This window comes from Sylvia atricapilla, chromosome 13 (assembly GCF_009819655.1).
Source record: "Sylvia atricapilla isolate bSylAtr1 chromosome 13, bSylAtr1.pri, whole genome shotgun sequence".
Classification (NCBI taxonomy): Eukaryota; Metazoa; Chordata; class Aves; order Passeriformes; family Sylviidae; genus Sylvia; species Sylvia atricapilla.
The window spans coordinates 16602964-16628897 of NC_089152.1; the positions used below are offsets into that span (position 1 = coordinate 16602964).

Sequence of the window (25934 nt, forward strand, 5' to 3'; positions counted from 1 at the left end):
AAAAAATAAAAGCACTCCTCCAAAACCCAACAACAACAAACACTGTAAAAAGAGGAAACAAAAACCCTCAACCAAACCCACACCAAATAAGAATGCCTTCTATACATTAGATACCATTTTAGTAATATTCTGTGCATACATATATTTACTACTGTCCTCCCAAGGACTTGGGGAGGGGAACCTAGCCAAAGGATGGGATTCTCTTCTGATTTCTACAGAAACTCATGTTTCTGGTTTTGGTTTTCTCTTGCATTGTTTTTGCAAAATAGTAAAAAAAGTCTGGAAGGCCCCTTCAAAGACATGTCATTGACTGCATAGTGAAGGCTCCTGCTCCTGAGACTTGTGATTTCTCTGTTACAACTAGCTCCAGTCAAGCCCTTTGCTTATCTTATCTGAAAGCTGTTTCAGCTCTGCTTGGGACAGTGACATTCCTGCTGTAGTTCCTAGTAATTCATACTTCCTTTTGAAGAGACATGCAAGCAAGCTAGTTTGCAAATATGCCTTTAGACTTAAAAAACAAGCTGAAGTTCAGTTGCTAATAAGCTGACTGTCCTATAAACAACTCTTAATTAGACCCAAATATTTTTGGTCTCTTACATAATTCTGCTTGAGGGAACTTCCTTGCTGGGTTCTTAGCAAAAGAGATGCTGTTGCTGTAGGACTGTAAAGCGTGAACTGAGAATGGTGTCTATTAATGCTTATTAATAATTACAGCCTGCTCTCATTGTAATCTTTTAAAGCTTGCCCTGGTTCATCTTTGTTTTGCTGTGGGGATTTTCTTTTTCCAAGTAGTTTGCAAAATTTGGTGCTGCATGGTACAGATAGATGCAGTGAGTTTTTCCTGTGATTCTTGAAGGTTTTTAAGGTGCACTTATCAGCATGTGAGGTGTGTTGTGTACAGCCAGAGTGGTTGAGCAGGGATTTTCTTAGGGCAGGGGGGCATGTGAGAGTTCTTGCATTTTAATTATCTGTGCATACTTGCAAACAGGATAAACAGTGTTTAGTGCTATATAGTGTCAAATTCCTTGTATTCTAACTGATGAAAGGAAGGGTTATGATTTTTTGGTTGCTTGTTCAAGCTTCAAGAGCTGTGATGAGCCACCCCAGACAGTGTGTGGTGTCTGAGGTTGTCAGGCTGCTTCTGGACCCTCCAAACTGATATCTTTGTACTTCCTGCCCGTTTAGAACATCAGCTTCTACTCGACTGGTTTACTGCTCTTGCCTTCATCTTTAAGCTAGTTAGAGGGAAACTGAGAGCTACTGTTTTGTTTCCTTTCTGACCAGAAGAGATTCTAACCTTACTGACAAGAGAACATCCAGTCCAGTGTTTACAAGTGTGATCTGTTACATCTGTGCATGAGTGACAATTATCCCTGAAAGCACCTCACTGCACAGTTCCCAGTGGAGTGGCAACAGCCACTGCTGACATCTTCACAGTGTCTTGTCCAGAAAGGAGTTGATGATGGCTGTGCTGTGACATGTGGATATACATTTCAGCATACAACCCACAGGTGATAGTTTGGTTCCTATACCGTGCTCTGGTGGAGAATCAGTGTAGTTTTCTCAGAAAGTCTATTAATGGCAGCCCTTAAGGCCTGTTGAGAGCATAGTGGTATAAACAAATTGACAGCCAAGGAGCACTGAAGAGAGGGCTCTTTGAAAGGTGCAGTGTCACCTCTTTTATAAGATGCTGCCAAAGGTGCCATTGTGAGTTTAGAGTAAAATGAGTGTTGTGACTCTCTGTGCCTGTGCTGTCAGCCTCCTGTCTGCTGCCTTGTGGCTCCATTATGCTGCATTTCTGAAGGATGAGGCTTGCATTCGCATTCATAATTTTGGAAATATACAAAGTTATCAATTCAGCATGGAGGTCTTAGCAGGCACCAGTCCACTAAACAAGTATTTGATATGTACAATAGAATTAGATGCTCAACCCTGTGAGTAGCAGAAAATGTCATGTGTCCTGTATTGCTGGTGCCCAGTGCCAGCAGGTAGTTGGTTGGAATACTGAAAAGAATAGAGGACTTCTGTTCCATGGGATTTTGTTACCAAGTCAGTCTAGTATAAAAATACATAGCTTTGCCTCCACTAGCATGTACACATACAGGCTTCTAGGCTGTGACAGTCTCATGACCCAGATTTGTGTTTGCTCAAGCTTGAATGAACCAGTTAAGAAATGTCTCCAGGGAGACAGACCTTTATAAACCATGGCAGAGCTTTGCTGTTAACCATAGCACTGGCAGTGACAAGTTTCCTTTAACTGCATGGGCGTGGTGTGTGTTTGGCAGTGTCAGGGGTGGCTGTTCCACCTTTGCTTGGGTTTGACATGCAGGTGGTTTTGGGCTTTTGTGTTACCTCAACACTCAGTTGGCTGAGGAAGTGAAATGCACATACCCTCATAGCACTGAGCTGACATTTTGCATTCTCTGTTTGCTTAGCACTGCAGTTCAGAATATACAGATAAAGTCATGGCCTCATCAGCTCAGACAACACAGATGTGAGGGTAGCAGTGGTACAAATTAAGCCAGGTAAATGATCAGGGAGGTCGGTGTGCACTAACTGGTTTCCCCTCTAAATCCCCTTTCTCTTGTGCATCTTTATTCTGCTGTTTTATTTTATGCTTTGGCTTGATGATACTTGATTCTTGTTGAAATTATATGATGCAAATGTCTCTCTTTGTCAGTGCTGGGAGAAACAGCCACTTACCTTGTGTTAAATGACTCTCGAGAGGCCTTGTGAAATGCTGGTTGAGATAACTTTGCTGCCCCTTGCCTTGGTCTGTGTCTGTGTCCAGCAGCTGATGGGGTCAGTGCCACTTCCCAGTCTAGCAGGGCTGGACTCTCAGGTGCAGTTTAGTTTCTTGGGAAGTGTTTTCTGGAATTTCTGTAATTGTGGTTTGATCATGTTGGTATCTCAGCAAGGTGCTGTGGACTGGAGATCTGTTTTGTACATTACTTGAGGCTTGCATTCAGAGTATTGATTTGACTTGTGAAATTTTCAGTAGTTTAAGTTGGATCCTACACTGATTTTGTCCTCACTTATTGAGCTTGACAAAAAATCCTGGAAGGTCTCTAACTAGGGCAAGTCTGAACTTGATCATATGTGTGTCATCCATCTCATTGCTTTTAACATTTTAACATAGATGCATTCACAAACAGCAGAGAACTCAATTTTGCATCCTGTTACAGAAAGCTTTTTAAGGAGCTGGTTGGGAAACCCATTTGTTGGTGAAGCAGAAGTGGGACAAGGAAGTTTGAGAGTAAATCCGTGCAAAAGCTGTTCATTTACTATGGTAGTACAGACAGTGTGTAGAAATTACTGTTTAGTTAGAGAAAACTTTTCTGGAAATTACTTTTGGGGCTGATGGAGGAAGAGGTGCAGTAGGATATGAATAAATTCATTTGTTACTCAGCTTTGGCAGTCCTGCTAGGTGTTGGTTAGTTCTGTTTTGCTCCTTTTGAATGACACCAGGAGGAAAAGCAGTTTTAAATTAATTTCCAGTGGACATTAAGGGTGGGAGTGTTATGGCATCAACTTTCTTCCTGTTAATTTGGGGACATTTCTCAAACAAATATGTTGGAGCTTTTGTTCACATTATTAGTTTGTATCTTGCAATAGGCAATTTACAGATTTATTTCATTTCAGAGAAAATATGCTTAATATCTTTTAAAATGTATAAGTGTTTCATCAAAGAACATTTTTTTGTATTTAATGTTTGAGTTGTTTCACCGAAAATACCTACAAGATATGACAAGATATTTAGTTTTGTAAATATTGGTCCTTAGATTTTCAGAAAGCTTTTTTTAATGAAGAGAAATCATTAAGGAAAAATATTTTAACTGCTCATGGAGTATGCATCTGCTTCTGAGCCCACACCTTTTGTAATTTAGTAGAAACAGCATCCTAGCTCCAGTGAGAATGTATCCAGGCAGAGAGCTCTGGGGAAGGATGGGGTAACTCAGCTGAGGCTTGCAGCAGGGCTGTGCAAATGGAGTACAAGTGTCTGCTCAAGCTTTGTCCTGCCCAGGTGCAGGGACCATGGTGACCCAGCTGGGACGGGGTTTCCCTCCTGCTCCTGCCATAGATGTCCTGGCTAATCAGTACAATAATCACTCCTTGACCCAGAGGCACACATTCCTCCTGCTTGAAGTTACTTTCAGACCCTTAGTGCTGCCTCATTCTTGTTTTGCTTTTCAGTCCTTGATAACATCTTGGGATAATATCTTATTACTTTACCTGATATCTTATTATCTTGGATAATATGTGTTTGAAGTATTTGTGCTTGTTTGCTTTGTTGGCAAGGTATCTCTGTGAGCACACTGAGGCCTGCTCATCTTTATTCAAGCACTGGTTAGAATTTGGTTTTGTTCAGATTTTCCAGAACGTGAGCCTGTGATGGATCAGCTCCAGGCCTTGACACACACACTCTGATATATATCTGCAGGCACTGGGTTCTCTGTTATGCTCTGTGGCTTTTTTAACAGCTTGAAGCTGCTATCTTTCCCAAAGCTGTCAGATTCATAATTTATTATTCCAGTCTCCCACCTTACAAGCACAGATCAGTCACAGTCTGATTTAGAAATTTCCTACTTTATTACTCACAGAGAATTAGACAGCACAAGGCAAACAGTTTCATGTAGAATTTTCTTAATTTCCAGGATCCTTTTAACTTTTGGTCAGCCATTCCACAGACCGAGTGATTTTGGGTGAAGCACAGAGAGTCTGTTACTTCCACAGAGAAATATTTAAATGTGGTGTGAATCAATGTATAGAAGATAAAGGGAATGTGGAAGATATTTCCCCCTTGTTTTTCTCTGTGATCTCAGCCCTTTTTCTTGACCAAGTTCTTAGTTCTTCTGAGAAAAAGCAGCTGTCCTGTTCTGGCTGTTACCCAGGAGATGGAAACTGCCTGTCCCGTTTATTACTGAAAGCCAAGTGGGGAGATTTAGAGCCTGAGGATAATCTGGAAGAAGCAAATGAAAACCTTTCTCTTGAGTTTGAGAACACAGTGTTGGAGGAAGCTGATAAGTCATGAGCTCTTTTCCAGATGAAGCATCCTTTGGTGTGTCTGAAACCAAGGGCACTGAACTGAAGGAAACCAGACCACTGACGTATTTAGGTCCTTCCTTCTTTGGGTTGAATTTGACCCTGGGAAAAAAAAAGAGGAGTGGTGGTGGGGGAGGACACAGTAACAGGTTCCCAACTTGTAGAAGTGCATTAAAGATATCAGGGATAAATTTGCATCTGTTTATGTAGGGAAGGAAAAAGATATTCTTTTGCAGAGTGGAGAACCTAAGTTGAAAACTTGTCTGAAGGGAGAAGCATCCAAAATGTAGCAATAGTAAAAAGATAAATAAAAATGGAGCAGCTTAGGTGTGGGTGTTGTGGACTCCATTTGGATGGAGCTTTGTCAGAATGGAATAAATGAGCATCTGGCAGGGACAGCAGAGGGATGCATCGTTTTGCAGTGCAAGGCACTGTGCTAGGCTGCTTCTGATGTTCTTTATGACACACGTTTATGATTCAGGGTACATGATCACAAGGTGAAAATATTAAAAAGCTGGAAACCTAAACAATGTGCTTTTGAAAGAACATTTTGTAAGGATCAGGGCCCCTGGTTGTTTTTAAATTAGCCAGTAGAGCCTTGTGTCACACAAACAAGAGTTACACCTTGCTCATTGAAGGCTGTGGCCTGGTTGGTTGAAACCTGGTGAGATGAATCCCATGGCTGGGGTGTGGCTCTCATGGCCACCAGCACCTCAGAAGGGAAGGGAGAGGGAAAGTGTTACCCTCTACATCAGGAGAGGGTGCCAAGAGATGTATCTGAAAAACAGCTGTGAGCAGGTTGAAAGCTTGTGTGGATAAGAATCAGAGTCTGAGGAAACAAAGGAAAACCTCTGCTGCAGGCCACTGAGCCAGGGGAAACTCCCATTTAAAAACACACACATGAATTTATGCAGAAATTGTCTGGGGATTCTAGTGCATTCTCTATTTATGGAGAAAGGATTGAAGTTCTGAAGAGTTCTTGGAGATCATTGTGGAAAGTCTAGTGATGAAAAAGTGGTTTGGACTGTTAAAACAGCAAGGGAAGACACTGGAGACAAACCCCAGACTATCTACAAAATGAAACAATACAAAAAGCATCTGTAGCTTCCTGTTTCTGTAAAAATGCTGTCAGATTTGGTGTAGTTTCTGAAATATAACTGAAATGAAAAATAACTCATTCTTGAAGCTCTCTGTGGCTGTGCAACAGGCTAAAAACATCTAGCAGGTCTATGTGTAGACTTGAGAAAAACCATAACACTATATTGCACACTTCAGAATCTTCAGGAAAGAGTAGTTATGTGCTAAGAAAATCCTGCTTTTGATGAAGTAGTTATTTTAAGCTGTTGGTTACCAGCTAGTCTGATCTAATAATAATCTGTGTTGAGAGAAAAATAACTTTCTGTCAGCAGTAAATATGCTGCTGATATACCCAGTAAGTGTATATTGGTTGGTTTTTTCTGCACCATTCCGACCTACCTCGAAGAAAGTATGAGCATGTAGTATGTGTACACAGGTTTTTGAAAAATGAATTTCCATTATACCAAGAAAAATACATGTTTTGGCTAGTTTCTAGCTTGATGATACTAAATGAGACTTTATACAGAAGTGCATTTAAATAAATGTAATTTTACTGAACTACTTTTATCTGTTCAATGAAAAGCTGAGTATATTAAAGCACTAAATGGAAAACCGTGAGCAACAATGCCATTACTGCTTTTCCAGGTACTTGAATAGGAACCTGGAAGTGACTTGGCACCATGGTAGCCCTTTCCCTGAAGATCTGTGTCCGGCAGTGCAATGTGGTGAAGACGATGCAGTTCGAACCGTCCACGGCCGTGTACGACGCCTGCAGAGTGATCCGAGAGCGCGTGCCAGAGGCTCAGACAGGGCAAGGTGAGATCCTCAATTGGTCCCTGCTCAGTTCATTGGGCAGAAACCCATGGCATTGCCCTGTTTCTTCATGTATTTTTTGTGTTGGAGGGTTCGGTTGTTTGTTTTGGGGTTTTATTTTAAGTTATAGGGCTCTGGAGTGAAAGGAAACAAGCGCAAACAGATTTTTAAGCCACAGAAAGGAGATGAGTTGTTTTTCTTCCTTCGGTCCTGACAAAGCCCCACAAAGGTTTTCTCACAATGGATGTGAAACTTGATTTCTAAAATAAATATCTTGTTTACCTAAAGGATGAGAAATTGCTCTCCTGTTTGGAGAGCTTTATTTTTTTGATATTACTTTCTTAACGCAGTGGTTCTGGCAATGATTTCTGAGAATATCTACACAGACTTATTTTGTGCCTCAGCAAAGAAAGGGACAACACGAATTACAAAAGAATGGCTGGATACCTCCAAAATTTCTAAAGAGAAATGTTTGAAACTGGTTAATAGCTAAAATCATCACCATAGTGGTGCTACCGTGGTGCTACATGTTAATCAAATGTAACTGTCTTTGTACCTATTGAGAGAATTAGGTGAATACAGACTGGGAAACACCATGGACAAAAGATCTGGTTTTAACACAGCCAAAGTTGTCAAAAAATTCAGATACTTCAAAGCCCTTTGGTGCTGCATTGTACATAATGCTACCAGAATGTAATTCTTGAAGCAGGTTGTTTATTGAAGTTTAAGCTCTCAACCTTTACAGCCATTTCAAAAATCTTGTCTGAATTGTTAGGAAAAACTTACTAGTAATGGATTTCATTACTATTACTGACAATTGCTTCTCCTTGCAGGGGTCCTTTGGAAATCTAGTTACAGAGCCTCAGTTTTCAGATAGAAGTTGTGCATTTTTGCCATGCTGGTCTCAAGGCAGTGATTGTAGACAGCTGTTGAGTTTGGAGAAGCTGAGTGTTAAATATCCCTGAACATTATGAACCTCAAAGAAAAGCCAGGGAGTTTTCAGACTTTATAGTAGGGGTTTTCCTTTACTTGTGATTACAGTACAATTACAAACTTGAAAAAATGAAGTTGAGTGATGACCAGAAATGTTTCCAACGTGCCCTTTCCCTTTCTTGGTGACTGTTAAAGCGTGTGTGTTTGCCTGTTAGTTCAGAAGGCTCACAGTGGTGCAGTACAGTTGATAAACTGGTTCTGCACAACAGAGAATGTACTTACGGCTGTCAGCTGTGCACATTTCACTTCTGCCACAGGCCTGGGCCCAGCACATGATCTTCACGCGCAAGTTGCACAGCTCCTGCTGTTTCATTACCAGGTGAAAGCATCACAAATGAGTATCAGAGCAGTCTGTGCTTCCTTGGGACTTCTGTGCTCTGTGCAGAGCACTTTGCTTCTAAAGGTCACAACCTATTTATAGGCACAAATTCTAAAATCTTACAGAAGTGATTCTGTATTGAATCTGTATCATAAACTTCCCTATATGTACAGATCACTTGATCTTTCAGGGGAGTTTTTTATTAAGGTCAGCAGGGAAAGTTTTTCATCTGACTAAGTTGTGTTTGGAGGGGTTCTTCCTTTTAAATTAGATACCTGTAAGTCAGTTACACTTCTATCAATTAAGTATAAAGTCTTTTATATAATTTTTACACAATTAATTACAATCATTTTATACAATTAAGTATAAGGTCTTTTATATAATTGCATAAGTAATCACGTGTTTAAGGTAAATGCCGTTAAATAGAAATTATTGCTGTGCATGGCATTTAAGGATGAAATATTACCAGAAAATTGTAGGTGTTTTTACCTGGCTTTCAAAGGGTCCTAACACATGGCTGAAAGTCACCAAGGTGGGGCCCAGAGCTGCTGTAGCAGACTCTGTCCTGCTGCCCATGAGAAGGGACATCAGCTTAACCTGCAGCACTGCAAACACAGCAGGCTCAGCTGTTGAATGGTGGTTTGTTGTTTGTGAAGTATAATCTGTATTGGTTCTTCGTGCATATGGATAGGCCTTAAATTAACAGTCATGATACTTCATTTTGTGGATCTGGAGTTTAGTCTTTGACACCTTAGCCTAGATTTGTTTTTGTTTGGCAATGAAAATTTTATCATTTACTTCTGAAAGAATCAATTGACCTTGTTCAGCCTTCAAAACATACAAGTTTTTTGCTGTGTTTTCTATGAATATAATTCTAGAAGCCTTGTATATTTTTAAATACCTAAACCTGAATCATCTACCAGAAAGATTCCCAAGTTTATAATAAACTCATTTTGTGGAGGGTTGAAAGCAAACTGTGTTTTGGAAATAGAACTGCTGCTTGAAATAGTACACTATGGTTAAGGCCAAACTTGCTTATATTTTTGGTTAGTCAATTCCAAAGCAGGACCTGTGAGCATTTAAAAAAGTCTTAAAGAAAAGGAGTTACAAATATAATACACAGTAGATGTAATATGTGAAGGTGTGACTGCATAGTGAAGCTTTTGTTCAAGTCTTCTGTAAAGCCTGACATACCCTGCAATCTGCTGCTAAACTGAGTATTTCAGGAAGCATAGAAAAAAAATTCTATCCAAGTTTATTAGGAATGGAAGGTAAGTGTAATGGAGACTTAACCCTGAAGCTGAATAGCCCTGAATAAAACCATGTTGGCTTTATTAGGTTTGATATTTTTCAATGTGTCTCTGTCTGTTCTGTTCCACAGCCTCTGACTATGGATTGTTCTTGTCAGATGATGATCCTCGGAAAGGTATATGGCTGGAGGCTGGAAGAACACTGGATTATTACATGCTGAGAAATGGGGTATGGCACAAGTCTGTTGCTTCCTTCATCACCACGTTATTAGAAAACTTGTTTCCTAAATAGCAAGAAGAATGTTTAGCATTTGGAGGGGTAGGAGGGTCTTGAGTCTGTTCCTGAGCTTTACCTAGTCCTCTTTCTTGCTGTGCCTCAGATGTGAGTTTTTTCCTGCATTTAGGTTGTAAGCTGCTGTGGTCAGTAGTGTCTTCATAGAATAATTACCAGAAAGTTGAAAAATAACTTTTCTTATATGCTTTTTAATTGATGTGACCTTGTGTTAGAGTTGGTTTCTTGTATACTTGAGGTGGTGAGATCAGACTGGCTCATGTCATGGGCACCCTGCTACAGCCACAGCATTGCAGTCCTTTTGAAATGCTGGATCAGGTTTCACAGCACAAAGGTGCTTTGGTTTGTCCTGCCCTGACTAAGTCTTGCCACTTTGGACAATTCTTGAAAAATGACATTGGCAGATCTCAAAGTAGTCACTTCTCAAGTTTATTAAATGAGTACATTTGCCTATACTGTAACAAAGGAAAAATCCAGCTTGAAGGGCAGGAAAGGAATCCTGTTTTAGGCATCTAAGGTCATGGGTTGGTTTGTGGTGGCTTCCAAAAGCATTTAGAAACAGTTGTGTTTACTTCCTAGGATATACTGGAGTACAAAAAGAAACAGAGACCTCAGAAGATACGTATGTTGGATGGTTCAGTGAAAACAGTCATGGTGGATGATTCTAAAACAGTGGGTGAACTGCTGGTTACCATTTGCAGCAGGATAGGTAAGGTTTTGGGACCCACATGCTTAAGAATTTGTTTTTCTGTTGTATTTAAATGTTGATTGTTAGGATGTTATGTGGCTAGAAAGTGGCATATGTGTGAAAAATTTAAATTTGTTTTAAGTTACTACTTACCAAACACTTTCTTGAAACCTGTTGTCCAGGTTTTATCAAAGTCTGTAGAGAGTCAGCTGTATCCTTAAACTTCAGGATTTAGCAGTTGAAGGCACAAAGTTATCCAACAGTACAGGTACCAATTTTTTATTGTACATTACATTTAAGTACTCTTTCCTGCTATGAGGTATAGGTTTAGAACTGAATTAATACGTGGTGTTAATTGGATAAAAGAGGAACATTGCTGATCTTGAAATGTACCCAAGCTTAGGGCTTTGTGTTATGATTGAGAGTTGATCAAAAAATTGTATCATTTGTCAAACAACATACAGAAGCCATGCAGAGCAGCTGGTCAAAAATTGCTTATAGTCTTTCTCAATACTTAGCTAAACAGACATTTGTTGAAAACAAATTCATATTTAATATATGTACAACAAGTATGCATCCAACCTGGATTCATTACAGTCTTAAAAGAGTGCTTAAATCTCATTTAGAATTCAAGCAGCTTTAATTTGATTTCTGTTACTTTACTTGGAAAGTGAATGATCTATTTCAGTTTTAAGGTTTTGTATGTTGGAGTCTAATGTGCTGTAACTACCTCAAAAATTAGTTTGACTTATTTTCATGAATGTGGTCGTGTAGGTGAATGTTTAATTTGGTGTCTGGTATAACATAAACATGCTTTCCCAAACAGTACAAAAAAACAAACAGAATAAAGAAATGGGAACAACTGAGCATATATGCTAAATATTTTGAACTGATTTTGGATTTAGTTTCATGTAAAACTCACAGGAAGAGTTGAGTCATAGCACTATAAACAAAAAAAAAGAAGATAAATTTCACATGGTTTCTGTTCCTCAGTTGGCTCTGCCACACTTATTTTGCATCGTAGGCAAGCTGAAATTACTCAGTCCTCAGGAAGCAATTCTAGGCATCCATGACTGGAAATTCATTATAGCCTGTCTCCATTTTGGAATTTACAGTTATTTTACATTCCATCATGTTTTTAAACTGGCTGCTTCTCTTGGTAGGCAACAGAAAAAAAAAACACCTTGTACTTAATACCTTTCTGAAAGTGGCAAATGCAGCATATGACAAAGAAATGATGTATTGAAAAGATGAGGTCAGATATTGGGTTTATTTATAATTCCAGGAATTACAAATTATGAGGAATATTCATTAATCCAGGAGAGCATCGAAGAGAAGAAAGAGGAGAGTACAGGAACACTTAAGAAAGATAGGACACTGTTACGTGATGAAAGAAAAATGGAAAAACTGAAGGCAAAGCTTCACACAGATGATGATTGTGAGTAATGTATTCCAGGGTCATTCTCTGATTAATATCTTCCCATGCAAAGAAGCCATGCAGGAATGCATTTTATAGACTGTTCAGTGTGTTTCACTTGATTCCTGGCTGTATTTTGCATCCCTTTCTGTGTAGTGCTGTCTGCAATAGAGTATTTTTAAAATGAAGTGAATGGGCAGGTTAATGCCTTTGAGAGTTAGCAGGTGTTTTGGAGTGCTTTTTGGTACATGTTTGGTAGGGATATTCCAGCTTAAGTGGAAGGGTTGTTTTTGTCCCTTCATTAAAATTGGATATTTAATGATTATAATTAATGATTATAATCATTATTATCATTAATGATTGATGCCTACTGAAAACCATCAAAAGGTAGTTTTGTGTTTGAAGGTGTAAGTTTTAACTGTCAGTGAAGTTTGCCAAAGAACTAAGACAGCATTTGATTTGTTTTGTGTGCTAAGTCATGAAAACCATTTTTTCTGTTTTACTGTAAGAGACTAAGGTTAACTGTAAGTGGCATAAAGATGTTTTAAAATTCTGTTCAGTGATAAGAAAGGTAAGCAGAATAATTTGTTTTAGAGGCAAAATGTAGTAAGTTTATTTTGTTGTGAAGCTGTGAAGATCTAAAGTTAGTGATAAAACATCACTATAGTTGTTTCTTCAATATTAACCATGTTCATGCTGTAGAATCCCCTTGTTTCTCAGCAGTGCTGTTTTTCAGTTCTCATTTGTAGCAAACCTTCAGCACTGATGACTAGAAACAGAAATGAAAGTAACATTTCTTGTGGAGTTTCCCCCACAGTGGAAATGCCAATTATCCCGTGAGTTTCAGGACAGTGAGGATTTACAGTGTGTGTCTGTGGCTCTGTTGCAGTAAATTGGCTGGATCACAGCCGGACCTTCAGGGAGCAGGGAGTGGATGAAAATGAAACGCTGCTCTTGAGACGAAAGTTCTTTTATTCAGACCAGAATGTAGATTCAAGAGATCCTGTTCAGCTCAATTTGCTTTATGTTCAGGTACAGTACTTTCCGCCTTGTCTGAGGGAACCTGTGTAGGTTTTTTTGAAAAAAATTGCTGCTTAAATGCTCCATCTTCTAGAATTCCAGTTCTGGATATGCTTTAGTTTTACTCTTTAGTGTAGCCCTCCAAGAACACACATGATAGTACCGAGGCTTTGCTGATTTTTTAGTCAAATACTTCAAAACCAGTAATGGGCATTGAGCCAAAAATGTACTGGCTTTCACATCCTGCTTCCTTTAAAATCAGTACATGTCTTTTGTCCCAAGTTGCTCTTTTTAGTTCTTCTCCCTCATCTCTTCTCTGGATGGTGTTCTCTGTGTAATGTGGAATCTCAGGTCAATCTTGTGAACAGCTTTCTGTTTCTCAGGTCTCTTTCTCTTCTGCCTGATCAGTGAGAAGGTTTTTTCTGCACTCCTTCCCAGTCTTCAACCAACACAGCACACAAGGCAGGCAGGCTTTCTGTCCACAGGAACCATGTCATGTAACACAGTAGGAGTCCCTCTACACAGGTTTGAACTGTCAGAGGGACTGTGCATACCTTAGCAAACCAGGAGCCTTATGCAGAACATGGTATTCAACTGAAGGTGCCATTGCAGTTGTCTGCAATTCAGTCTGAAAAAAAGTAGGCTTTTAAACTCTTTGTTAAAGTTTTGTAGGTTTTTTTTCCAAAGTAAAAAATAAAAAAAATTTGAAAGTTTAATGGAATGTGCTGTTGTAGTACTTGATGTTGCTATAAATGAAATTTTAAAAATCTGTGGCAGGAGGTGAGGCTATTCTACTGCTTGTAGAACAGTGGTACCTTTTTGAAGTGTTTTAGAAGACTATCACACTGAGCTGTTCTCCTGCCACTAAAATACTTCATTCAGACTGGTGTGACAGTATGTGCTGATAATGCTTTGTCGTTGCTTTGTCTGTGGGTAGGTAAGCCTTCTACTGCCAGAGCTATAAAATCTGTCATCTTCAATGACCACTAAACTTACACAGAAGGAAGAAAAATGTGGTTTGCCTGTCCCTGTTGCCATATCTGTCACAGTAATTTTGTTTTTACCTACTAATTATGGAGATCTTTTTCCCTTCTATGAGGTAGTGGGATGAAAGCTTTTCAGTGTGTGTATTTGCACACACATGCATCTGTCCATGTGTGTGTCCATACACAGAGGTGTCTGTGAAGGTTGTATTTTATTTACACATGCATCAGGAAATGGCTGTCAAGTTCTCTTTTTGATCAAAGCTGATACAATCATAGCTTCAAGAAATCTCCATAGATACTCACAATGAAATAATCTAGCTCTTTGTTTTATTAATCACATACACACCCTGAATAGAATAACAAAGACATTCAAAAGGAAAAGAGTGTGTTGCTGGCTGTATTCAAGCTTTCAAGGAATTTGAGCTGGAATGGTGTTTTGGGTGTCTCTGACACATCTTTGTTTGTCTCCTCTAGGCTCGTGATGACATTCTGAATGGTTCCCATCCCGTCTCCTTTGAGAAGGCCTGTGAATTTGGAGGCTTTCAAGTACAGATCCAGTTTGGACCTCACGTAGAACACAAACATAAACCTGGATTTTTAGAGTAAACACTTCTAACTTCTAAATTGGGGTGACCTCAAGTGTAACTAATGTTGAGTTGTCACAGATTAAGCACATTTTATTACTCCAAGCAGAGGTAATCAGATTCAGTGTATTTTGAATAGCAAATCTGCCAGTGAAAGGAGCTTTATTGCACCAATCAGCAACCTCAGCTGAGGAGGGGACCTTTGGCAGTGGCTTAATAACAGCACAGGGCACTGGCTCCTCCTGGAGTGCCAGTAAGTACACACTTAGTACCAGGAAAGCACAAGAGTGGAAAGAAGTTTGGTTGTTTGAATAAAGTGAATAGTCCCGTGCGTAGAAATTAAATTTTCCAAACCTTTTAGTGGCAATATTCACTTGGTCAGATTCACCCTCTCGTGGTGATGTATGAATAGAATTCTACAACTGTGCTCTTTGTTTCAGGCAGGGACAGAAGTCCTGCTTACGAGTGGCTCATCCTTTAATCTTTATTGTGATACTTAATTTACTGCTGTCAGGAGGGCAAGTTAAGTTTGACTGCAATTTAGATGTCCCATTTTTCTACTGATTTTGATTTTCTGATTGGTTTACCTGCAGTAGAATTAACCGAGGGCCGAAGTCTGAGGAAAGCAATGTAGGAAGGTAAAAGAGAGCTATTTACTGCACAGTCCAGCAAGCCTTGCCTACATATGAGGCTCATAAATACCTTAATTGGAGGCACAAAACAATGGGTGCGTATTTGGTTTCTGTCCTGTTCCACTGGCAGAGTGCTCAGTGCTGCCTCAGGCTCCCTGTGTGAGCCCCTTTGGGTTTACAGTAGCTCAGGGAATCCCTTTGCAGTGGTGTCTTGCTGTGCAGCCTGCAGTGCTGCAGCACTGGTTGTTTGAAACACTTCACTTCTGAAGGCTGTTCCTGAATTAGCAGTTCTGTTATGCAAATAATCATCTTTCAGTTCCAATTAATAATCAGCTTTTCTTTTACTGTGTGGCCCATGAGCCTTTCCTGTTAGAACTACTGGTGTCTAAGAATTACAGGGGCCCAGTGTAACAGCTTCAGTGTGCTCCTGGTTTTTATTTCCTACAACTGTGAGCAGTTACACAACAGCCTTTCTCTGGGATTTGTCCATTGACTGCTTTTTCTCCCCTCACTCCACTCACTCAAGAGTATTCCTGCAGCAAACCCTTGGGGTGTCACCTCATGATAAGCTACTGTTGTGTCATGGCAATGATTTCAAGAGTTAGGTGTTCCCAGAAATAGTTGCTTTTAATTTTTTAAGCAGTAATTTCTCCCAAGCTTAAGCAGTTGCAAACTTAAGCTGTTGCAAACTGCTGAACAGCATTCAGTTGCTTAAATTTTTTAGGATTTTCCAATGTACTACTTGGTTTTTTTCAGTGGAATGTTTCTTTGTCTTTTCTATTTTTTAAGCTCCCATATAGTGAGTGTGTTTTATGGTGTACTGAAGCTGCTGGCTGGGTGGCACTTCTACTTTGTGTGCGGTGCTGGATAGTTTGGAGTCCATCATGAAACAGTCATCACTCCTATAATGTGCATTATTTTATTTTAATCCTAAGAGAGAGCAAAGGTATTAATAACTGAAGGATCTGTTAGAAAAAGGATGTTACTCCAGTGGAAACCATTTTGAACCAGAAGTCCAAAATTCAGAACCTTCTTACATTCTGTAGGGCATTTTTCCCTGCTGTTGTTTTATTTTCATTTAGGGCTTTGATTGTATTGGAACCAAACTTGGCAGGTAACCAAGTATAATTGCTCTCTGTCCTGGTGTTTAATCAGTTCCATAGAATTAAGCATTTCTCATTTGGAGGTAATTCAGTTTTTTCCTCTGTAGATGAACCTGCCCCAGAACCGTAAGTCCCTGGTCATTGGCTCTTAATTTGAAGTGTACATATTTATGATTTAGTGGTGATACATTTATTTTACATAGCCATGACAGCCTTGTGAAACCTCATGCTTTTGTTTTGTGAGTCTAAGTGAGCCAAGTGATCCTGGCTCACTGTGAACAATATACAGAAATAGTGTAGTTAAATGTTCATTTTTTTTTTTCTGAAGTTGCATTTCTGATCCTTTCAGAAAAAAAGACTACTTAGGTTTTTTTTATCCCCTTGAAAAATAATTTTTTTAAGTTTCATCCAACTATTTTCTAGTGTTTGGTGCATAAACACTGATTGTTTTCAAGTAAGAAAGTAGTTTTGTTTTATAACAACTGTATGCTGCAGTTTAATATGTGAAATACATTTGAGAGGTATCCAGTCACTCACTACTGCAACCTTAAGATGCTACAGGTTCCCTTAAGGAGACTCAGTCAGCTCCTACAAAACAGAACAGAATAGCACAAGAATTTAATGCAATTGTTTGGAAAAGCTTAGTTTAGTTTACCATGTCTACACTATGTTTGTGTAGAAAGACCTTTTGTATCCTTTTTTGTCGTTGCTAAAATATTCTTGGCACAGATGAAGATTATAGCCTGCATCTTGCTAAGACCTTGGTATTGGTTGTTGGAATTCCCTTGAAGTTCTTGCCAAAGTAAATTGTGAATGCATTAAACTATCAGCTTAAAAGCAGTCCTTCTTCATGCCCTTCACGGCAGAGCTGTAGTGCTGCATGGCACCTACAGAGAGTACCCTGGGGCCGAATTTGCTGAGAGAACATCTAATCAGGAGCTCACTGCAGATAGGAAAGGAGCACCTCAGACTGCACACCTCCACTTCTTTGCAAGCACACTGGCAACACACAAAAGCTGCAGATGATAAGTGAGCTTAATGCTGAGCTCAGTGCTTAAATCTAACCTGGTTTGCTGAATCCAGCTGTATTTTTCAAGAACACATTTATGCTAATGAAAAACCCTCAGAGTGTTGGCACTCATGTAATTTCTTAAGGAACTGGAAGATAAACTCAGTGTAAACCAAGTTAAATCAACACTGCCTGCTATTAGCTGTATTTTTGACTGAGTTCAATGTCCATTCTAATATGTGTAAAGAAGGCTAAATTAGAAGATATTTCCATTCTTTTTGCTAGCTCCATTAAAAAGCTGTAAAATAAAGTGAAACTGTATCTGTAAAGAAAATATCTGATTATAGGTAGAATTAAAGTCATTTCAGTTTGTTCACAACTGGCATTTCACCCTTTCAGCTGGGGTGATCACTTGCCTCTTGATTTAAAAACAGTGGAAGGTGATAGCAGGAAAAAACTTCCAATGCCACCCACATGTGCAGGGGTATTGCAATTGCTGCTTAGTGGACAAACCACAAAGTTGTTTTCTCAACCCTTGCTGCTTATGAAGCTCCAAGTAATGTTTGCTTAGCAATGTTTTTCGAAGTGCTATATTAATTAAAAAGTAAATAGACAAGCTTTAAAATGTAATAGTTTTGATAGTTTATCTGCATACAGAGAGCTGAGAAAATTAACTCTAGCTAATAAAAGATGAGAATTTAAAGAACATTTATAGCTGTAATTCGTTTATATAAATCAATTTCTAGAATGAGACTTTGTAGAATTCAGGTTTGTGTTTGCTGTTTTCTTAATTTGCCTTGGAACTGAATTTAACTAAGCTGGTTTGAACCTGTGTAATTCTGTCTAAACCACCAGTTGTTTCATAAGAGATACACCAGAGTTTTAGGATAATAAACTGTGCTCAGTCCTTATCTACAATTTTAATCTGGCTCTTCAGCCTTCTCTACCCCATGATGTGTCTTTGTAAAGAAGTCCCCAAGAAGAGCTTTCTTTATCATGGATAAGTGAGATGTAGCTATGAGAACATCAGAAGAAAGATTAGCAAGGGCAGTTCTTCCTACTTTGTTTTATAATGCTAGAAAAGACAAATCTTTTATAGAAAAGACAAAATATGTGATCTTAGTACTGAGTAATATTTTTGAAGCACGAAATCCTAATTTAGTCTTTTGTGCTATTTTTCGATTGTCTGCAATGGCAGACTTTCATTTTTAAAAACACAAACAATAAAGAAACCCAGTAATATAAACAAAAAGCCCAACACAAACACCCTCAAGATATAAAACCAAAGCAACTCCCACAGAACAGTTGAGCAGGTTTTTTGCCAGTCTTATTTAAAACAATCCATCCTTCTCAAAACTTCTAACTTTGTATCCTAGTAGATAGTCTAGCCTTCAGTGTTAAGTGTTGCTTGTTCACTGAATAAATCAAAATAAGGAGGACATTCTCCAGTCATACTTTTTCTATGATTCTTTATAGCCCAAAGTAGGGGGAATCCTTAGAGACTAATAATTTTAACTGTGCAAGTTTCTTCAGATGGAAAACGACCTGCTGAATATATGATATGGTTTCATCAGAGTAGAATATTCCAGATGGGAAGGTAAAATCCAGAACAGTTATTTGTTATTGAAGGATGCTGATACACCCTCTGGTTAGGCTGAAATTTGGCTGAGATAAAGGTTATTTAATTATACTGCAGTGAGGGACAGATGAGGTGTTGAAGGATTCCTTCTGACTGAACTCTGTCATGGAGGCTGAGTTTGTTTAATTTAATCCATGTTCTGAGAGCCTTAGAATCTAAATGCTGCAGAAATTAAAACTGCTTCTTGTTTTACTTTGAGACAACACAGTGGTATTAAGTGTCCACTTAGATTCCTTTCTAGTTTTCCAGTACAGTGTTAGTGTTCTAACACTTCTTGGATGACACAGAGGAAGAACTTGGTCCCACACATCGGTAGATCAAAGTGCTGCTGTAAAGTAACAGCAGTGTCTGAACTCACACAGAGCTGGCTCAAACCTCCATGTCCCCTCCTCCCAGGTTACCCTCAGTGTAGCTTAATTTAGATGTAGGTTCCACTGAGTGTAGCTGCATTGAGATGTGAAACCTCTGAGCTGCTGAGAGACATCCTGTAGTTTAAGAATGCAGAGTGTCACAGCTATTGTTCATTTCTGATGAATTTTCAAAACGTGAAAAGGCACTAATGGGGCAGCAGCTCATGTGGTAAGGTAACCACTTGCTCTTGCTCTGCTTTGTTTTGTTTTGTTGTGAAGATGTTTAACACCCATAATAGTACCTAGTGCCAGTAAAGATGTATGGGCAACATCCCTTCTCAAGAAGGAACCATTAACTTTAGAATTTCTTTTTTTTTTCCCCTAGCCTGAAAGAATTCCTGCCTAAAGAATATACCAAACAAAGAGGGGCTGAAAAGAGAGTATTCCAGGTAATTGTGAGCCTGAAAAAACGACTACAGTTTCACTACCTTTATAAGAAAAATCTGAGATTTCCAAGGTGTTTACTTTGTATATATTTAAACTACATAGCTTTTATTTTATTTCTTCAGCAGATTTATTTTCCTGATCCTTTTTTCTTCACTGATGATTATCCAATGTGCTTTTTTAAACGGAGAGAATGAAAATTCAATATTTTTAAGATCTTTTTGTCATATGATGCATGTTTGTACTAAAATAGACACATGTTTAGGAAAGCCAATATTAATTTCATGCCTCATTCAAACATGAACTTCAAATTCTGCTTGTTAATGCTTGAATTCAGTGGTGTGTGTGGGAATCATCACCCCATTGTAAAAGACTGGAGCAGTTGAGTATAAATAATGGTAAAATGTACAAATACTGTTACAAGTGGTGTCAGTCTGAGTCCTGTAGAGGCACCAGGTGTTTCTGCCCACTGAAATACAAGTTTGGCAATACAATGGAAGTTGGAAAATTCTGAGGTCAGCAGGTGAGATGAAGTCATATGGCTTCTGGAAGGACACCCCAGAGATCTGTGGTCTCAGCTGGGGAGAAGCTCAGGGGCAGGAACAGGTCACATCCTTTCTTTGGTCTGCTACTCCCAGCTGAAGGATCCTAGAACTTAGTGAGTCTGTTCTACCTGGAGTTTTCAGTACTTCCTTGTGGATGGTTGTGTCTGACACCTTCCTGTGCACCTTTAGGTGGTTCAGTGACATTGCAAAAACCAGATTGATTCACTTCTGAGTACTATGGCCATGCTGTTCCCAGCATGGGAATTTTGACCAAGTTAGCATGACCTGTGAGTAGTTTCAGTCATTTTGTGCTTTAGTGCGTGGACCAGAAGCTCACCAGTGAGGGCACTGACCTGGGCAAAAATTCAACAAGGTAGAAAATGTGAGCTGTCTTTTTGAGAAAAAAACCCAAGTGTTTCCCAAGTCATGAAGTTCTGGAGCTTGGCAGGTGCCCAGTTTGTGCTCTTGTTCTTTTGGGATCCTGGGTGTGTTCTCCATGCTGAAGTTGACAGATGGAGCAGCCCGTGTTCTTGGGATGCAGGAGGTTTTTGGAGTTGCAGCTGCTCCTCCCAGCGCCTCCCCCGTGGCAGGTCCCACGCTGTTGAGGTGGGAGCGAGTGGAATGAGAATTTCCCACGTTCCTGCTGCTCCCCCTGCTGCCGTCTGCGGGCATGGGAGAGGTGGCAACGGGCAGCTGGTGAGCTCCGGAGGGGAAGGTGGGCTGGGATAGGGAATCCCACCGGAGGATTTCAGTAGTGAGACATTTGGGTGTGGTTTTCAGCACAGTGGTCTGGATGGGAGAACAGATGCTGGGGTGAAATTTAGATACATAAAATTTACTAAGAATACAAAGACCTGTCATTACTTAGACATAATCCTCAATCTACTAATGACCAAATTGTTTAAATAATAAATAGAGACTGAGTTACAAGACCCACTTAGATGAGTATTTCATGACAAACTATTCAGAAAAATCATTGTTCCTCAGCTGTAGAATTATTTTCATATGATGGAAAAAAATCTGGGTAATGCTGTAACTGGCAAAAAATGGCCATTGAGAGTACCTACAAGACATGAGAAATGGTCAGGTACAAGGTGTACAAAGTGTGAGGCTGTCACGAATCAGAAATTTTGGGCACAGTGCAGAAATAAATAATCGGTTTCTGGGAGGAAAAAAAAAAGGGTGCTAGTACACTTAAATGACTTTTAAAAGCTGAGTGAAGAGGCATTAATTATATGAAACCTAATGGTGTCAAATAGCAGGAATTTTAAACTGTCAGAAGGGGTTTAATGTGCATGGTCTGAAGCACAGATTGAGTGGTTGATGGTCAAAGAGGAGTGTTCTGTTTGCCCAGGTTAGCTATTTTCTCTGATAATGAGGCATTATATGATCATTTTGTGAACATTTCTACCCAACATTCTTTCAAATATATTAATTGTCATGATTATCAACTAAACATCCTGAAACAGATAAAAGCTGTACCCTTTTCTGTTTGTTTCTCGAAAGCTTTGGTTCTGCCCAATTGATGCTGAACTCTCTTACAGGAGCACAAGAACTGTGGTGAGATGAGTGAGATCGAAGCCAAAGTGAAGTACGTGAAGCTGGCGCGCTCCCTGCGCACCTACGGGGTGTCGTTTTTCCTTGTCAAGGTAACACAGCTCCTGCTGTCACCACCCTCTATCCCTGCTAATGGATTATCTCAGCTCCCTCACTGTGCAAAGCTCTGCTACCTCCACCAAGAAGATATTTCAGTTTCCTGCAGGAGTGAGAAGTGGGGTTGTCTTTTGAACTGAATAGTAAAGATGCACTATAGACCAGAGCTTCTTAATGCAGTGCCTGGAAATAATTGTCTGTAATCAGACAAATTAATTGTCACTATCTGCATGCTGGTTGCTCCCCTTTGTCAGGATATTCTGTCTTGCTTTTTCCTTTGTCCTGTGGAAAGCTACATTTGTATGGAAAACAATCTTCCACACCTTGTTATAGGAGAAAATGAAAGGCAAAAACAAGCTGGTTCCTCGTTTGCTGGGGGTCACCAAAGACTCAGTGATGCGTGTGGATGAGAAGACCAAGGAGGTGTTGCAGGAGTGGCCACTGACAACTGTGAAACGCTGGGCTGCCTCACCTAAAAGCTTCACTCTGGTAATCTTTCTGTGTGTATTCAGAGGGCAAAGAGACTTAGAACAGTTTCTGTGCTGTAACTTGTTCTGTCTCTAATTTTCTACCCCTATGGAGTCACTGAGCCCTCAAGTACTAAGTTGGCACATATTGTAGTCCAGGTTCAATCTGTAGTTTGGTGCTTGTAGACAGACCTGTTCCTCAGAAGTAAATCTTCTAAATGAAGTTTAAAACAAGTTTAAATCTTTCAGCAAACCACTGTTTAAATCTGGTTTGTGCCTAGCTAATGAAACAGTTAAGAAAGCATCATAATTCATTCTTGTGTAAATAGTTACAGTGCTTGTCATTCATAGTGTAGTTTGTGACTTGCAAGATATGAACATAAATTCAGCTGGCTCATTCATGGTTTTGCTAATTATGAATTTAGAGAAGCTTCATGAATGTGATATTTTGCTAATTATTTGATCCATAGGAGATCATTGTAACATACATTTTATATATGAAAAGGTTGTTTAAAGTGATGGAGTAAGAGGCAGAGGCTAGAAAACTGCATTCACTTGATTCATGTGCATGTAATTTCCAATTGCCATGGATGGTTATGCTCTAGGATTAAATTCTAAAACTTTCCTCCATCCTCAAGTGACTGAATCTGATAAAGTTAGATGAAGTATCTCTTGGGCATTTCTATTTATGAAACATCTGTGATTGAACTGAAATAAAAAGCATTCTTCTCTCTTCCTCCAGTCTTGCATACAGACTGATTTAGAATCTTGGAGAAGTTTAAATTACTGTTGGATATAATAAAATGTCCATACTATTTCAGAATTTGAATTTTCTCACTCATATTTGGTATTGTTTCTTCATTTCCTTGCTTGACATTTTCAAATAAGTTTTGGATTTTTTCCCCTTTTTCTTCAGGATTTTGGTGAATATCAGGAGAGCTATTACTCAGTACAGACCACTGAAGGAGAACAGATCTCTCAATTAATTGCAGGTTACATTGATATCATCCTAAAGAAGGTACAGTATTAACATCTTGGCATGTAGCAAAAAAGCCAACACAAAAACTCAAATATGTGCAAACTGCAGTTTTTCTCTCATGGAGTCAGTGTTGTCTTGTGTTTTGACATTATATATTTTTACCTGCTAGTAAGGCATTGCTTCTGGAAAAATCAAGGCCATTTATTACATCTCTAGCACGTTTCAGGCCCCATACAGCACTCCTGGACTTTGTTTTTCTGTCTGGAAGTTGATCTGGTGACTGTGAGTGTATATCCAGGGAAGAGTCCAAAGCTTCAGCTTTGGATTTTTAAACTATAGTCCAAAGTGATGAACCAGGTGGGAAGAAATTACCCCAAAAGCAGTATTTAAAACTGCAGCCAGGACTATCCAATAGGTGTCCAGGTGCCCTTGTAGATAATGTACCAAAGCTGAGAAAGTTTTTTGGCCAGGAAAAAAACCCCAAAAAGCTCCAACAGTACATTGCTTTCAAAACACTCTGTTTAGTAAAACAAAGAACTGGACCTCAGTTGTGCAGAGAGGGATAAAATCAAGTTTGTGAAGAGGTCAGACTGCCTTGAAACTTGTTTTTAGAGAACGTGCCTGGCAGGAGAGAGGAAGGGCTGATATGAATTTCCAATATGTATTTAAAAATATATATTCCCAAGCAAGCAAATGCAACAGCAAAAAATGACAAGTTTGCCAACAAACATGGAGCTGAATGGTCCCATTGTAAGCATGTTGTATAAAAAGTGAGGTGTTCTAAACAGCACTGATTGCTTCTTTTCAAATTTCTGCTTGGTTGACATTCCAGATGACGTCATTCTTTACTGTAACAGAGTTCAGTAGTAAGAGGTCATGAAATTGAGTAGCCCAGAAGAATTTATTGCCTTGGTTCATGTGAGCAGTGTAGGATGTAACATGAAGTGTTACATAAGAGGTTCAGGAGGATTGCCAGAATTCATCACAGAATTCGGCACATGCCTTTTTCTCTGAGGCTGTCAGGTTCAGGTTTAATAAACATCAAATAAATTGCAGGTTTCTGTAGATGGTTTAAAACTTGATTCAAAAGTAGCATTGCTCTCTAGTGCCAAATGAAAGCAGCCTTCTGTCTTGATAGAATACAAATGTGAGAATTTCCACTCCCAGTCCTTTGATTATTTTATTTTTCTTTACCATCTGCTGACACAGCCAGTTTAGAATGAATGAATTAGGCACAGGTTAAATCATAAACACCCATGATTCATATGAGAAGCTGCAGTTCACAGTTGTCCAGCCCACATTATCTCTGTGATGAATAACCCCCTCAAAGTGGGGTTCATTGCTTTCAGTTGCTTTTTGTTACTTCTTGGTGTTTTGGACTGATCTAACTCATTTTCTCCAGTGTGCATTGATAAGTACATTTTTTTTCTGCCCAGGTGTTATTAGTAGTTCCACCCAACCCCTCATGTCCTGCAATTTTAGTGACAGGTCATTAATCAAGTGATGGAGAACCCAGAACTTGAGTAGCACATATCTATATTAAAAACAGTAGATGGTTTTTAGGTCACATTATTACAGAAGTAAAGCACAATCTTGACTAGAAATAGGGAGTTTCAGTTCATGCATAAAATCAAACTCGAAGAGTAAGAACCTTTTTCTCCAAAGTTGTGTTTGTATAGATGTGCATGAGGAGTTCCTCTTGGATGGAGAGTCATAGTGGATACTCCTCTGTATTCATCTCTGTGGACTCAGGCTACAAATCATGGAGCAAGAGGGAATGCAGACAGTTTCTCTGCACTAGGCAATAAGTGGAAATAGACTGTTTTTATAAGGCACTATTTCTATGATTTGTAGTTCCCTGTTGTTTCTAGTGGTTGACACTGACTGCCCTTATGAATATTTACAAATCTCTCTCTGCACTAAAAAACCCCTGCCTCGGTCTTCAGCCTGAAGTCAGACTGTCCTGAGCTTTAAAATATGTATGATAAAGTGACTTGGAGACATTATTCAATTTATTGTCTTTATTTATGGGTGTGTATTTCCTACTGGTAGTGATGCCTTTTTCGGGCTTACCTAGAAACAAAGGCCAGACTAAGTTAAAAGAATAAAGTGGATATATTTAATGAAGGGTCTTCAGGTACATTAAGGGCAGACAAAGCCTCCCCAGGGGGCTACACCCAAAATGGATGATGGGCATGAGTTTTTCAGACAGATCTACATTTGGTCTATTTACATGTCAGGGGTTAATCCTGCAATTACAGCTTCAGGTAATGAAGTCATATACCCCCAGTTTTTTCTTCCCCCCACTCAATTCACTTTTGTTCATACTTTTCAGGGCCTGAGGCTGGAGGGTGTCCTTGGATCTCAGGCCTAGAGGGGTTGTTTTGTCCGACCAAAATGTGAAGACAGTTAACTAGCACTTTATATGGAGTTTAGAGTAATGCAGTACAGGATTTGAAAAATAAAAAGGCTAAAATCTTAAGGCATCAGCAGGTTTCACCATACAGTAACACTTTCTATTTCAGCACTTTCCTTATACCTTTGTTCAAAAATGCACCAGCAGGCTTTTTTTTCTTTTATGTACTTCACCTGCCGGGGTTTAGAACCCGGGCTGTTGAATGCTGAAGAGCA

The 25934-nt window shown here is 39.3% G+C and overlaps 1 protein-coding gene across 1 annotated transcript in view; it reads left to right on the forward strand.

The window, feature by feature from the left end:
- TLN2 (talin 2) overlaps positions 1-25934 on the forward strand; it is a 138971-nt gene that overhangs the window by 48005 nt on the left and 65032 nt on the right. Inside the window, exons 3-12 of the mRNA XM_066328590.1 lie at positions 6766-6936; positions 9627-9724; positions 10367-10496; positions 11761-11913; positions 12782-12924; positions 14373-14500; positions 19601-19664; positions 21749-21853; positions 22191-22346; positions 23241-23342. Of these exons, the coding sequence (XP_066184687.1) occupies positions 6801-6936; positions 9627-9724; positions 10367-10496; positions 11761-11913; positions 12782-12924; positions 14373-14500; positions 19601-19664; positions 21749-21853; positions 22191-22346; positions 23241-23342 (1215 nt within the window). The 5' untranslated portion in view covers positions 6766-6800. The remainder of the gene's footprint in view (positions 1-6765; positions 6937-9626; positions 9725-10366; positions 10497-11760; positions 11914-12781; positions 12925-14372; positions 14501-19600; positions 19665-21748; positions 21854-22190; positions 22347-23240; positions 23343-25934) is intronic.